This window comes from Anopheles coluzzii, chromosome 2, assembly GCF_943734685.1.
Source record: "Anopheles coluzzii chromosome 2, AcolN3, whole genome shotgun sequence".
In the NCBI taxonomy this organism is placed as follows: domain Eukaryota; kingdom Metazoa; phylum Arthropoda; class Insecta; order Diptera; family Culicidae; genus Anopheles; species Anopheles coluzzii.
The window spans coordinates 43,426,965-43,441,470 of record NC_064670.1 but is presented as its reverse complement, the minus strand read 5'-3'; the positions used below and the strand labels follow the sequence as shown (position 1 = coordinate 43,441,470).

General features: G+C 40.8%; 1 protein-coding gene across 2 annotated transcripts in view; it reads left to right on the top strand.

The window, feature by feature from the left end:
- Positions 1–14,506, top strand: part of LOC120947801 (uncharacterized) — a 125,083-nt gene that overhangs the window by 55,378 nt on the left and 55,199 nt on the right. For both annotated transcript variants that reach the window (XM_040363531.2, XM_040363530.2), the window contains exons 3-7: positions 8,740–9,072; positions 9,432–9,575; positions 11,765–11,959; positions 13,456–13,716; positions 13,847–13,967. In XM_040363531.2, the coding sequence (XP_040219465.2) occupies positions 8,740–9,072; positions 9,432–9,575; positions 11,765–11,959; positions 13,456–13,716; positions 13,847–13,967 (1,054 nt within the window). The remainder of the gene's footprint in view (positions 1–8,739; positions 9,073–9,431; positions 9,576–11,764; positions 11,960–13,455; positions 13,717–13,846; positions 13,968–14,506) is intronic.

Below are 14,506 nucleotides of genomic sequence, written 5' to 3'. Positions count from 1 at the left end.
GGTGGAAAATACTTGAATGATGTTAAAAAATCGCCAGTATAGCATAAATGCCGATGACGTTCGTACGGAGAAAAGAGATGAAAGGCAAAACGATTGACACAACAGAATTTGTAAACACTGTGCTACAATAAAAAGGTCATCACAATCGTGTTTGAACCAGAAGAACCCAATCACAGAACGAATGTAATGTAGGTGAGAAGAAGAATACAAACATGGACTATTTGCTCTATTTTCCACGCAACTCTACAATTTATCAAAATTGAGCTACTAAATACAGTACCACAATCCAAAATATTAAACTTTCTAAAAAAGTGTTTACAGATAGATAACACACATAGGAATCGCTTCAACTTTAACATTCATACTTAATCGGTTGGCAGGTCATCTATACTTACCACAAAAAGGGCTAAAAGCTAACGACATTAAGTCAAGGATCAATAAAAAGGATGAATTTCACTTTTCACTAACCCAAACTCTTCCTTTCAATTTTATAACCCACCATATCTGTATTCCATAATATGTAGAAAAAAACTTCAAATCACTTTTCATCTGCTCATACTCTCACATGCTTCACATTCGAATCACTCAATCGAAAGGGCCCACATTCACCTTTTGACTTACGCACTCGCAACTCTCTCGATGGTGTTGAACCGGAATTTATGTTTCCGCTTCGGGCAGTTTACGGGTGCGAAAAAATCCCATCATAATCATCATAACCATTGCCTTCCGCTTGCCTAGTCTCTCCCACAAGAACATTCGGTGCACAAAGTCATTCTTTAAATCAAGGTTTGTTGATTTTCTGTTCGTTCTGGTACTGTAGTGTGTTGTATTGAAAGCATTATTAGCGTTTGGTTCGATGGTTCTTTTGTTGGTTAGTTCCATGCTGTGTGTTTTACGGCGGATTACGTATTAGAGCACTCATGTAGGGGAACTCGAAAAGATGCCTAGATGCCTTAAGCATTTTCTTCTCCTTTAAGAGATGTACCTTGCGTTACTCTCTTCCATCGATATGTCTAGAAGATTCTGTCGTGCGGAAGAAAGAAACGGCCGTATGTTTTATGGGCTCGTTTGTTTTCCTTAAATTTTACGACCATCCATCAAGTGAGCAAAACCCAGTGACTCCTCAGGAACAGAAAAAAAGGAATGGCAACGTTTCGCAAATGTAAGCAATGTCATAATGAAGTTCATCATGATATTAGGTGCCACCGACGTTGATGGTTGACGGGGTTTTACGATGGGTGAACACACGAAGCCCATCACCAGTCTCACTTTTAGACATCCATGGTCCGTGCAACGGGCAGGCCGTATTTTGACACCTATTGCAAGAGAATATAAACTTACCAGCTTCACTCATTTAGCTATCGACCGCCGGCAATGCCGGGAGATAAGGCGCTTCATGTTGTTGAAGCAGCCTAAGCTTTCTAGTGTATCCATCCATTGTAGTGGGAATGCTCTTTCTCTCCTACCTTCGATACGACCGATGTCAATGCTGGATGGCTTGGGCGAGGTTAAAGTTTTTGGTTCGCTTAAGATCCAAAGCACGGGCTGCTCCACCGGGTGGGCTACACGGTTGTGACTTAATTCCTGCTTAATGCACAACGACACCTTTTGGGTTATCTTACTTCCTGTTTGGCGGAAGTTGTGATGGGTGAAACTGTTTTCGTCAGGTAGGTAAGGTGATCTTTCATGTATTATGGAGCGGGAGAAGATTATACTAGAAGATGAATAGAGATGCTGGTAAGCAAGAGTACGTGATCTGTGTTTCTGAAATGTTCGTACCTAGCAGATGATGGTGTCAACGAAATTTGACAAGAGAAAAATGTATATATCTTATGAGTATATTACTTTTTTAAGTGGCCACGATGTGGTGTTTAGTATGAGCTTGATCACTTTCACACACTAGAGAAAATGCACAACAAATAAGTCTGTAACAATATTTAAGTATATTTCCTGAACACTTTTAATACTTCGGTTAGGCATAATAAGATATCTTATGACTAATTTAATCTATCACAACCTGTTGTTATCTATACCGCCTATTGTAACTATATGAACGAGATGCGAAAAATCCGGATGGGATGCATAAAAAAACAGTAAATGTATGATTTATAGGAAATTTATAGTTATTACATGACTTCACACAGAAAAGGGATTAAGGGTATGACACTTCGAAATAAAGTTTCTTTTATTTCATTAATGCATTATAAAATCGTCCAAAAGTTTAAAATAACATATTTAAAGATGATTTTTGAATATTTTTTAACGATTTTTATAAACTAAATTAACTTTTTTAAAGTTTTTATTAGGATTATCGACCAGTAATTTTCAAAAACATTTTTTAATAAATAATCAATTTAATATTTTTTAACATTAATTAACTTCATCAATTTAGTGACTAACAATTCAAAGGTTCGATCAGTTCGAGAAAGGTTCGACAAAAACCCAAATGTTTGCCATTATTACATGCATAGTAAGGGAATGTAATCATAACCTTTTTTTTCCTCCCGTCACCCACTTCACCATCAATGTTCTCTTAGACCGATAGAAAGGTGCCCGTAGCCACCCAGTCTTGAAGTTTGGTTGTGTATTCATAAGATAGTTTAGAAATCTTAATAATGCATGGATCAATGGTTTGGTACTACATTTCCAAACATTTACTGTTTTTATGTATCTCTTCCGAAATTTCCGCTAATCGAAAAAAATGTCCATATAGTTACCGTAGGTGGTGTATATCACAACAGTTACTTATTGTTATCTTTTCCAATTAGAAACGAGTTTTTAATCAAAAGTATTAAAATTTAAGGGGTATAAGTATTATGTGCCATACTAAAATAATTTGTTCCATTTCTAGTAAACATAAAACTAATTGAGTAACATACAATAATGATGCTTACAGTAGCAACGATTATTACATTTACTCTCTTGCCATGTGATGCAAAATAAAATCAACAAAAACGCTAGCAAGAGAACTCTTGAAAAGCAGTTGCGGCACTCTCGCTCTATTTGCATTTGCCCCAGTTTTCACGCCACCCCTATGCACACAAACAGCAGCGGAAAACTCCACTACAAATGCAATTGCGATGTCGCTGGTGCACGAACCAGGTGCAAACTTTTCCAATCAAATTTACGAATGCTAAATCCTTGCATCTAGCATCGCTACCTGTACCACCCTTCGTCACGCTCCCACACACATCCCATGCGTTCGGACATCACCCACAAAACCAATGATTTTATTATGCTTCAAACACCGCGAGAAAAGTTGGTCGAAAAAGAAGCTTGGAAAAAAACGATAAAAAATTACTCACAAAAACTCATAGCAAGCGAAACCCACGGGGTTGACTGTAATTGAATCAAACCGATTTTCCAACACTTTTTGCAAACGATCCTGTGCAGTCGGTACAGCACAGAACCGAATTTGCTTTGCACTGCTCTCAGGCAGCGGAAACACCCTTCCGGTAGCGCATACTAGAGCGTTAAATAACTTTCCGCACAAACATCTACTTCTGGGCGGTGGAAAAACCTGACGACAACGTGCAGGATGGCACTGCTGGAACCTCTTACTGGCAAGTGTTACCATTTCCGAGACTCTATCCATTAACCAGTCGATATCGCGTTTTCGATCCATATCGACTTCCGGGTCCTCACAAATCAACACCGCGCGAAAATCCATTTTCTGCAGCTTAAACATACGTGCAATACAGATAAAGCCACAAAGACTTCGGACAAGAGTGAGCCCGCAATAAAAAAAAGGAACAATCCTTGGAATTTATAGAGCTCCTCGCGAAACAACGTACGGTTTGGCACAATCGTGAAGCAAACAAACGGACAAAATCGCCCTAAAATCAACCTGTGGTTTGGTGGGTTAGGCGAACGTTCCTTTGCAAAAAAGGGTAAATCCAAATCGCTGTAGGCTTGCCGGGCTACAGCGAAAATAATCGAAATCTGCAACCTCGCCTGCAGATCGTTTACCTGGACGCTGTTTTCGGGCGACCACAGAATTAAAATTGGGCGTCAAATAAACTGCTGCCCTGTCATTTGATGGACAGTCTGTGTCGTTTGCCGGTAGCAACCGGAACCTGGTCCTGCCGTGTCGCTAACCGCATCCGGGTCCTATCAGCGCTCGTTTTTTCACTGTATTGGGTTTCTTGGATCAAACTCGCTGAACATCGGACGCTGAACATTCGCCCAAAATCGCTGAACATTCGAAATAAAACAACAGCCTACCGGAACGCCCTACAGGCAACTGTTTCAATCGTAAGAGCGATTTGATGAAACGCAAGTTCCGCGAGCAGCTATCGTGCACTGGACACCCTCCGAGCCAAAAAGGGATCTGTTGTTTGAACGCCACCGTTTACCCCTGTGGATCTATCCTTCCGCCATGGGGAGGAGATAACCGTGGGAAAATGGTTCATCAAACTGGATGATGTCCTCGGTGATGATGTTGATCGAGATTCGCCGTTGTCCCACTATCTCTAGCTTCTAACCAATCTGCTGAGTCGATGATTTTGGAGGAGTTGATTTTGGGCAACTGCGTGTGCTTGTTTACGTTTCTTTTTTTTGCGTCGTACATACAAAGCCGCGTTCCCAAAGTCCTATAAAAGTATGCGGGGAAAGAGTGTTTCGATTATTTTTTATCGTAAGCGTGTTTTTTCCTTTCGCACGAGAGGCTCTGCCACACACGAATGCGAGCACAATTGTGGCTGGCAGGAAATGTTGGTGCAAAAACCAAGAGTGTAGAAACACAGCTCAAAAATCTATCCGGCGGACGCGCAGTTTATGTACAAAATTTGCTAACAAAAAACCCCACACAAGCTACGCCGGGTTCGGAAAAGGTCCGCTACAAGTGGATAAAAATGGCGATTGCATGAAATGCAATTGACATTCGCCTCGCTTCCCAGCAGCAGCAGCTGCTGGTTGAGATTGCATATTGTGTACCGGACACCACATTCCAGCTTTTTGGCTCGCTCTGGCAGCGTGAGTTATTAGCGGACTGTATGACTGTGCTTTATGGTCGGAGCGGCTAGCATTTCATCGCAGTTGTTGAGCTGAGTAAGGAGTGTATTCGATGAGTTTTACTCCAAATTTAAACCCGACAAAATGGAACAATTATCAACGCCATGTGGGATTCTCAAGTTGATTAATCCAACCCGTAACCATGTTTAATAGCTCTGGAGCCTGTTTTCTCTTTGAGTGCTCTTCAAATTTACCACCTTCGAAGTCCGTGGCACGTACCTAACATTAAACAAGCACTGATCGATCGTTTGGCATACCGTTAAAGCAAATACATTTGCTGTAACAAGCAATAATAATAAACGATTTCCTTTCAGAACGTGCTTTTGTATGCGAAAGTGAAAAGTTGGCAAGCGTGGTTGCTACAGCTGTTGGGTTGTGCAAAGAGTTTTTCATCGACTACAACCCTATCAAAAGCATACTTTTGCAGTCGATTTCGAGGAAATTTTGGACATCGTCGTTTATTTGGAACGATTGTTTGCTTGAATTTCAAACGCTTTAGTAACTTTAAAAAATCAATATCAACATTGAAGCATGCTCCAATTTGTAGCTATGAAAAACTTTGCATTAACGCAACATTACCAAAGCATAACAATTTACAGAACGTTTCAAACGCACACTCTTAATGTACTTCTTTAGAGAAATAATCGTTCCTCTCCATCATCGTGCATCATTGTATCAACCCTTCCAAAGGAGTGATATGTAAACATACTTTATTCCCCGTTCAGTATATTAGTTCACTGTGCTTGAACAGCTCGCAGCTGACTAGCCACAGTTTGTCAGTTCCGTAGAATTGGTAAGATAATTACGCTTCAGGCCGAACAAAAAACCACCAATGGGCCAACCAAAACGAACGGTACGATGAAAAGTGTTTTTCTAGCTTTCTCACTGCGCGTATTCCACGCCTTTAGCCCTCCGTTACAAAATGGCGCATAAGCTGCGAATGAAATTGGAAATATAGTAGCCGCTCGTGTGCAAAGGAACGTTCGTCGTGGCTTTCTCCCGTTATGCCCCAATGCGGTGCGCTTGAATACACGTCCTTTGGCACGTCCTTTCTAGCATGGTTGTAATTTTTCCCCGCCTGTTTTCTTATTCTTGTGTTTTCTCACTCTCTACTCTGCAATGACAAGTCTTGGTGTAGTAAGAGACCGAATGAAGGTGTAATCTTTCTACATTCTAAAAAAATCAAATGATCCAAACTATGATCTCCTCGTAACGATAACGATTTGAATAAAGTGAAGCGAATGGACCGGACGGGTAAGGCTCTTTTATGCCGTTTAGTGAACCGGTGAGTCTAGTACGGAATCGAACTGGAAGCACTCCGAGTATTGCAACATTAAGGTACACCTGAACCTAATTTTAATTTCGACCATCATTAAGCTTCCTCGTCTTTCGCGAGCCGTGAGGAGCAACGCAAGAATAGCGGATTGGATTTTCAATGCGCAATCTTCAATGCCAGCTGTATGGACCTTCCAGCTGTAGATAGACTGTCGTATCCTGGACCAATTTCCCAATTTATGGATCAGCTTTCTATGATCCATTTAGCGTGTGGCCCATTTCGCGCACACACAAACGACACCACAATTGCAATCATCGCGCGTCCATGCAAGCCGTAGCAAATGAATAAAGCTCGAAATGGAGTTTCGCCTCCGTCGCTTTCTTTTGGGCCGGTGGCACAAATTAGTTCGCGTCCTTTGTACAATCCATGCTCCAGCCCAGCTCCAGGACGGTACTTTTGTTTCCAAAAGCAATGCGAGAAGGAAACGTTGGACCGTGCGACGTTTAAATAAATCGTTCATGTCAGGGTGTATCAATGATTAATTAATTCTTGAGAAACTCATTACCCGTACCGAATTCGAAGGGAGCCGGAGGCGAAGGCGATTTCACCATAAAAGCTTATCCTACTCCATCCGTTTTCCACTAGCGTTGTTAGTGGCTACGCTCTCTTTTTCTCCCATTGTTCTCTCTCAAAGAGTCTCTCCCGCTGTTTCACTTACATCCTTCCCCTTTTTACCGCATCAATTCGATTCGATTGGGCTATAATTCGACCTAGAGAAGGCGCAAACACAGTTGGAACCGAATGTGCCCCAATGTAGCCCCGCACATTTGCCGAAGAGTTGTTGGGTACTTTTTCAAAATATTTACCACCCATTCCCGATGGGTGCTGCACCGGGGTGCGGATAGAACCACCGTTTGAATAATGACGGCCATAGACGCAAGATACTGTAATTCTGGCTGATTTAGTGAACGGAAACTTTGGTGTGGATTATAAATACGCTCACCGTAAATTAAAGCTAATCAAGAGTATCTCACGTTTGCGTTGGGCATCATCGGCCAAATTTTGGGTGAAGTGGATCAAATCTGTTGACTAATGATTAATTTACTTCCTAATGAACAGTTGTACCAGCACGGGGCAAAATGAGTACTTCGTTCGGCAAACGAGCGGATGTCTATTCTAGCGAGCGAAGCATTATAGAAGTTGTCAACAGATCCATTTAATTTGTTACAACGATTCCTCAGTATAGTTCAGATATCATTTCTAATATTTGATGAATTGTTTTGCTTTTAATGGATGATTAGAGTCTCACTTCGTGCTTTAATACGGGTATAACTAAACTAAGTTGGGGATTCAGAGCGTTCTGTGTGGAGCTGATTATGAAACTGATTGATTTCGGTAGCAGTTAAGGTGTAATACAGCCAGATTCCAGTATTTGTGTAGCATTATTTATTTTAGCAATTAGCAGCAACATTTGTAATTTGAGACATGGATTTATTAACATGAGCCCTTTAAAAATTGGATCCGATTCAAAGAAAACGATTTCAAATAGATGAATACATACGAATGAAATAATTTTTTAAAGATTCAATAAAACTAATATTAGACTGAAGAACATTCACACGGATCCATTGTTATCCATTGAACGAGTAATAAACAATTAAACAAAGCTTGGAAAACAAAAACAAATGGTTTGATTCTCAAGCATTATGAATTAAACCTGAACAAAACAGTGAGCTATCTAAGTTTGGTACAGCTTGTCGGCAAGCATGATATAATTCCCTATCCTAGATGCATTTATATTATCCTTAAATCTATCACAACATTCTGGCCCAACGTAAAGTTAATTGAATAAAATAAATTTACATAAAGCCCCTATTGTCCCGTATGCATCGTCCGGGGCTGCTGCTCCCGATTTCGATCAGGATATACACAGGGATTACATTCTTTGTCGCTTGCCAGACCAGATGCCGTCCGGCTACTAACGAACCCTCCCAACGGTTATCGTAACCTAAGTGCGGCCAGGGCTGTGTCGTGTCGGCTATGCTGCAGTCTGGCATTTGGCCAGCAGATCTTTGCACAGTTTTTTTTAATTTGAAACTTTGCCTTGGCTTTTGCCATTGGCAAGATAAGTCATATTTCACAGAACCACAACCTGTCAGACGCTAGCAGAGTGCTAGACATATGGTGGTCTACGTTCAGCGCCGAGCTCCAACAAACATACTAAACACAGTATACCTCCCCATACCTAACTAATTGCGATGCTAATAGCGTTGTATGCTCTTTCGTCCCCATAATCCACCCCACTCGTCCTGAGTTGATTCGCAAAGGCTTCGGTTTTCTTTTCCAGCTAGTTAGACTTTGCATTCGATGACCCTTCTGCATACTATGGTACGGCTTTCTTTCTTACTAATTTTTCTTCTCATTCTGTTTGCTCTCTCGCTCTCCTCCAGTGACCATAGGACTACAGCGATTTGCCGAACAGCCCAAGTACACGGAGGTGAATCCGGGTCAGGATGCGCTGCTGGTGTGCAAAGTAATTGACAAGCGTGGCGTCTGTTCCTGGCAGAAGGACAACAAGCCGGTCGGTATCTATCCGAAAAAGTACGAATGGGCCAGCCAGTACGGCATCGGCCAAACCGCGCACGTCGGAGGCGACTGTTCGCTGTGGGTGCGAGCGGCTCAGCTCGAGTTCGACGATGGGCTGTGGGAGTGCCAGGTGACGGCTAGCGACTTTACGACGCAGGACGCACTTACCAGCCAGCCGGTGCGATTAGTTGTCAGAGGTAAGAGCTTTGGGGAAGTGATGGGAGTAAGATAAAGGAAAAGTTTATAGTAGTAAAATGTTGTTACGCATTTACTAAAGATGCAATAGATAAGAAAGGTTATTAGACGTTGTATACCATCTACACTACTATAAATATTACACAACATTAAAAAATAACTTTTCAAGCATTATTATATACCAATTAAAAATGGGAAAAATTACATTTTTCATGTTTGTTATGCATAGCCTAATTAAGCATTGAATGTGATGGCCGTATGAAATTACCTGATTTAACTTAACTGACAACATCTATACTTCAAATTTCATCATTCAGTTTCAATAACACAGTGATTGCATTGAATTCTGTACATTCCACAGTACCACCACAGCGACCTAGATTAGAGCATGAAGGAGTTCATGTTCCTCCCGGTCACAACGTCACGGTTGACTCCGGTGCGGTGGCTACGGTAAAATGTGTCTCCCATTACGGAAACCCGCCAGCGCAACTAAAGTGGTACCTAGGTAAGTGCCAATCATAACACCAACATCATTTTTTATCTCTCTGTTAGCCGAAGGCGAATCAGATATTGTATTTCATTTTGGAAACGAAAAAGAAGCGCGAAAACTGCTGCAGGAAGGATTCAAAGCATTTGCGATGATAATAGTAAAAAAATAACATCACAATGGTTACAGTTTTTGAAGCGATATCGGGTTCGTACTTCTTTTCCTGTGCATTTCACATGGATGTTGCAGCACAATTCGGTTTGGGATGAAGCTGCAAGCTATTGAAGATAAAAATGAAACTCTCTCTCACCGTTAACGTGGACTTCCTAACCTTTGCCGTTACATAAAAATACAAAACTTTGACAGCGATTACAGACGTTGAACAAAACTGTATGAAATCCGACAGGATTACCAGAAGCTCAATACATTTATGCACTTTTTATCGTATGAAAAACCTTGTTCATCCTCACACCAACACAAAAAAATAACACACAACATTGCGCCAAACATTAAAATAAAACGAATGGAGACAACACATAATAAAGAAAATTAAAAGCACTCCACCGCACCAAACACAGCAACGGGAAATAATAACCAAAACTCCAAAAGCTGTTGGCATGTTGCTTTTTCCGACTGGTGCTGCAAAAAAAGAGCTTTCAAACAGAGTGCGGGATCCCTAAATAAGCTTAAATTTTAAATCCGCCTTCCGGTTATACCTGCTATCCCACTTCTGCCGGCACTCTGCAAATCGACCCGTTTCCCGTTGTTTCCGTTCATTTTTCGCTGCTCTTTGTCACCCCGTAAAACAGCACATAAAGTGGACTTGGGCGAGCCGTTGGACCATATTATTTGGGATGGTTCTTGATTCGCATCCCATCGTTGAAGTGATATGCAAATTTTGCGCTTGCCAAACTTTAACTCATCAACCAGACATGGAAGTGGCACGGGGAAGATGAATAAGTGGTGGGTTTATTTTTCCGCTGTTGGCTTTTATGAACACTCTTCGAAAATCAACGTAGCAAGAATGAAGGTATAAAATGGATTTGTTCGCAGGGTTTTAAATATTTTTCGCAAATCGCCAATCACAGCTGGCAAAAATGTGGCATGGTTAGATAGTACTTATTTTTCCACAGTTGCAGTATCATTCGTTTCGCTTAGTATATTCGCTTATTTTACCGTTCGCATTCCTACAAAATTTTATAAGTCATGACATGTTTTGACTAGCCGTTACCACAAGTGTTTAAGTGTTAAATCATTCAAATCAACTACACATTAAAATATTGAGAAGCTACATAGTGACAACTGAAACCAATTTATTTAACGTTATTTTAAAAGACTCCTTCATTTGTGGATTATCGCTAAACAAAATTTTATTTTCATCCACATCGCATCTCAACAACGATGAAGCTTTGAACACAATAAAAATATTGTTAAAATATTTTTTTCTGTAAAGTATAAAAAGGCTGCCGTAAACAATCTAAACCAGTCTCGTAATATGAATATCCTTCATGCAGCACTATGTACCTGTTGCACAAAAACATGGATACATTATTCACTATTTACATCTTGCTCATTCCCAGCTTCCAGTGCACCAAAGTATTAGATGCTCAGTGAATGTAAAAAGCAATTTTATGGAATTTTAAAATGAAAATCTCTACCCTCTGGTAAAAAGCGCATGCATACGGGTGCCTGGCACGAACAAGTATCTCAATCCCGGGTTAACGCCTGTGTAGCTCAATTTAACACGATGCCAGGGTTGGCTAAAAGTGCATTTCTCTGTATGCAATTAGTTTACCCTTACCGATGATCACAAGCCTGAAATCCTGAGCTTTGCAAAAAGATAAGCTTCACTTCAAAGTACCACCAAAAGCATTGCAGAACCAAATAGTCGCTGAAAAAAGTAATCGTAGCAAAAAGCCGCATTTGCAGTGTAATAAAATGAGCCTTCTACGAGGCACACGCTATATCCTCGCTAGAAAATGAAAATGCACGTGCCGAGCGTTCATTTTCCAGGAAACCAACAGGCAAAAGCTAGCCCTTTCGTAGAGCATAAGAAAGGCATAAAAACATTAAATTTTAGCCATACTTTATAGTATTTGAGCTAAAAGAAAACGGAGAAGCTAACTCTTTTCCACAAACGATTTTAACAACAAATGTTCACAATAATTCTAATAAATCAGCAATATTAATACACTTTCATTCCACAGGTGAGCAAGAGATATCTCCTATACATCCGCAAACAAATTCGACGGAACCGGATAATCCTAGAACTTGGTCCGCTGCCTCGGTGGTGCAAATTCCGGCTAACAAGGAGCGTCACGGTACAGTGTTAAAGTGTCTTGCATTGCACGAGTCTTATTCCGCGCGGTCCGTTGCAGTTGAGGCGCGTCTCGATGTAAAATGTGAGTACGATGCAACGTTTAAAGTTTTACATGGTTTTTGTTCTTCAATCATTCGCTATTCATTCGTTAGGTTATATAACTAACTATATAAGGTAATAAACAAGTATTAAGTTATTAAACTGTTCATGGTTTATAATTCCGCAATTTTTCAGTTAAATTTTTATTTTAATAAACAAACTGACCGGTCTCATGGAACAGTCGCCAACTCCTACGACAAAATAACATGTCCTCAAAGGTTCAAGCCTCGAGCGGACCGTTCCCCCATACGTAGGACAGACTATCCTGCTATGGATAATCAATAAGTCACTGAAAGCCAAGCTTAGTTCACTAGTAGGTACAGGCAGGTCTTGACCGACAACAGTTATTGTACCACAGAAGAAAACACTCAAAGCTTTTTTCTTTGATTTTACTTTTTTTTATTCCCTTCGACAGAAAGGATCTTCATTATTTTTACAATTTCAGACATTTCTTCCGTCATCCGGAAATTGTCTCTTAAAACTCCATCTCTGCACACATACCTTTCGGTCTTTATGTTTTGGGTTACCAAACAATTTTACTTTTTTCTCTGTTCATTCCAATCAAAAAACAATCCGTACGCTTTCAGCCACCTTTCTGTGTTCAATTTGCTGTTTTGGTACTCATTGCTTTTACCCATTCCTTCTTTCCTCCACCTTTTACTAGCAGAGTTTCTCTGGTGACCTCAATTAATATTGTTTTATCAGCAACAATAAATATTTATAACAGCACCGTTGCATGCTCTTTTGTGGCGAACTTTTTTTTTACTGCTGCTGCTGCTGAATACATTACTGGTGGTGTTTTTATTCAACCGTCAGGTTCTACTTTTTTCCAATTTGTTTTTTGTTATTGCTCAATCCGTTGGTTTATGATACGCAAAGAAACCCAACTCGGCACTCGATTGACAGGCGGGGGAGTAGGAGTGTTAAGATGCGGAGGATTCCCTCTTTTTTCTACTTGTCACATATCCCACACGATAAAAGTGCAGTTGATGTTGCAGTTGGCTTCCTATCCAGATTGCGAATCGAGGTCATAGAATAAACGAACATCAACACGGACAAAAGGTCAAACGTGTCAGTTTGGTTGTGCGATATTTATTTGTCAATCCTTTTTCGGGCGCTATTTGCGATCGATGAAGTTATAATATATTTATCGCAGACATAATGTGGAATGCCCCAAACGCAATGGCGGTTGTTTAAAATAAATGAGTGGTGGGGGGTTGTCAAAGAAAAGGCTTCCACAGAGGGGAAATAAGAGCGATCACGTTCGCATTTCGAAACAGTAAAAAACTCCGCGAAGCAACGGTTCAACGGATTGTAGCCAGTGGAATTGAAATCAATAAACGCGATGTTCTTGCCGGCTCCTGTGCTTTATGGTTGTATCCTCGATATTGCGTAACGCGTTTTCCTTTTTTATTTATTTCCCTTTGCTAAATACTTTTACTTACTACTGCTTTGTTTTTACTTTGACCCCATGTCTAGATGCACCCACCGTGCGAATGCTCGGTGCCCCGCAAATCGACCTAGAGGAGGGTAAAGACTCGTTGATCCTACGGTGTGTAGCAGATGCAAACCCGCCGGCCAGTATCGTGTGGCGCAGAGCCGGCCGGTCCGAGATTGCAAGCCTGCAGGAGTCCTTGCAGCTGCGGCCGGTCGGGCGACGTGACGCCGGACTGTACACGTGCCAGGCGCAGAACTCCGTCGGCACCTCAGACACGATGTCTGTCCAGCTGGATGTCAAATGTGAGTGAAATAATCATCGAAGTAGAGCTGCAAATGGCAACGAAACCCGATATAACGCACAAATAGCCCCTGTGTCACCAGAACGGATATTCAACACGGACTGTTTTTAAAATCTTTTTTCTTTGCGTAGATGCGCCGAAAATATTATCAGCCGGGCCGGACCGTCTCACCACAGCTCCACTATTTAGTCCAGCTGCATTTGAATGCGTGGCCGAGGGCAACCCTACACCAACCTACAAATGGGTTCAAAGGTACAATTTATAAAATTTTTTTGATCACACGGAGAGAAAATTATCGCACTGGTTTATTAAAGCTACAAAATGATACAAATGAAATGAAATATTTTTCATTTCATTCCGTTTACAACAATTCTTTACAACTTTTATACAAATCAGTTTCAATTATCTGCATGCATGGAAGTATATACAGTGAATTAGTTTCTAGTACATAGAAAGTAAAAGGATGCACTTCTTGGAAAAAGATGCATTGCTACGTTACATCACATCACATCACTCATGCTGTATTAAATTAAAACACACTGTTGATGATGAAATTCACCGAACCGTACGCTATGCTAAGCCGTAAAACATACACAGTTTATTCAAAAGAAAACATAAAAAGGCGGACTCCCACCTAGATGCTTCAGCTAAACACTATCGCAGCTTTAGTATTTTCCCTTACTTTGAAAGACAGAAAAAAACTCATCGTATGAGCTCCTACAAATAAAAACGAGAAACTTCTTTAATTCCCGTTTAAGATTGTGCAGCGCTCCTTCAGCAACCAACTGGCG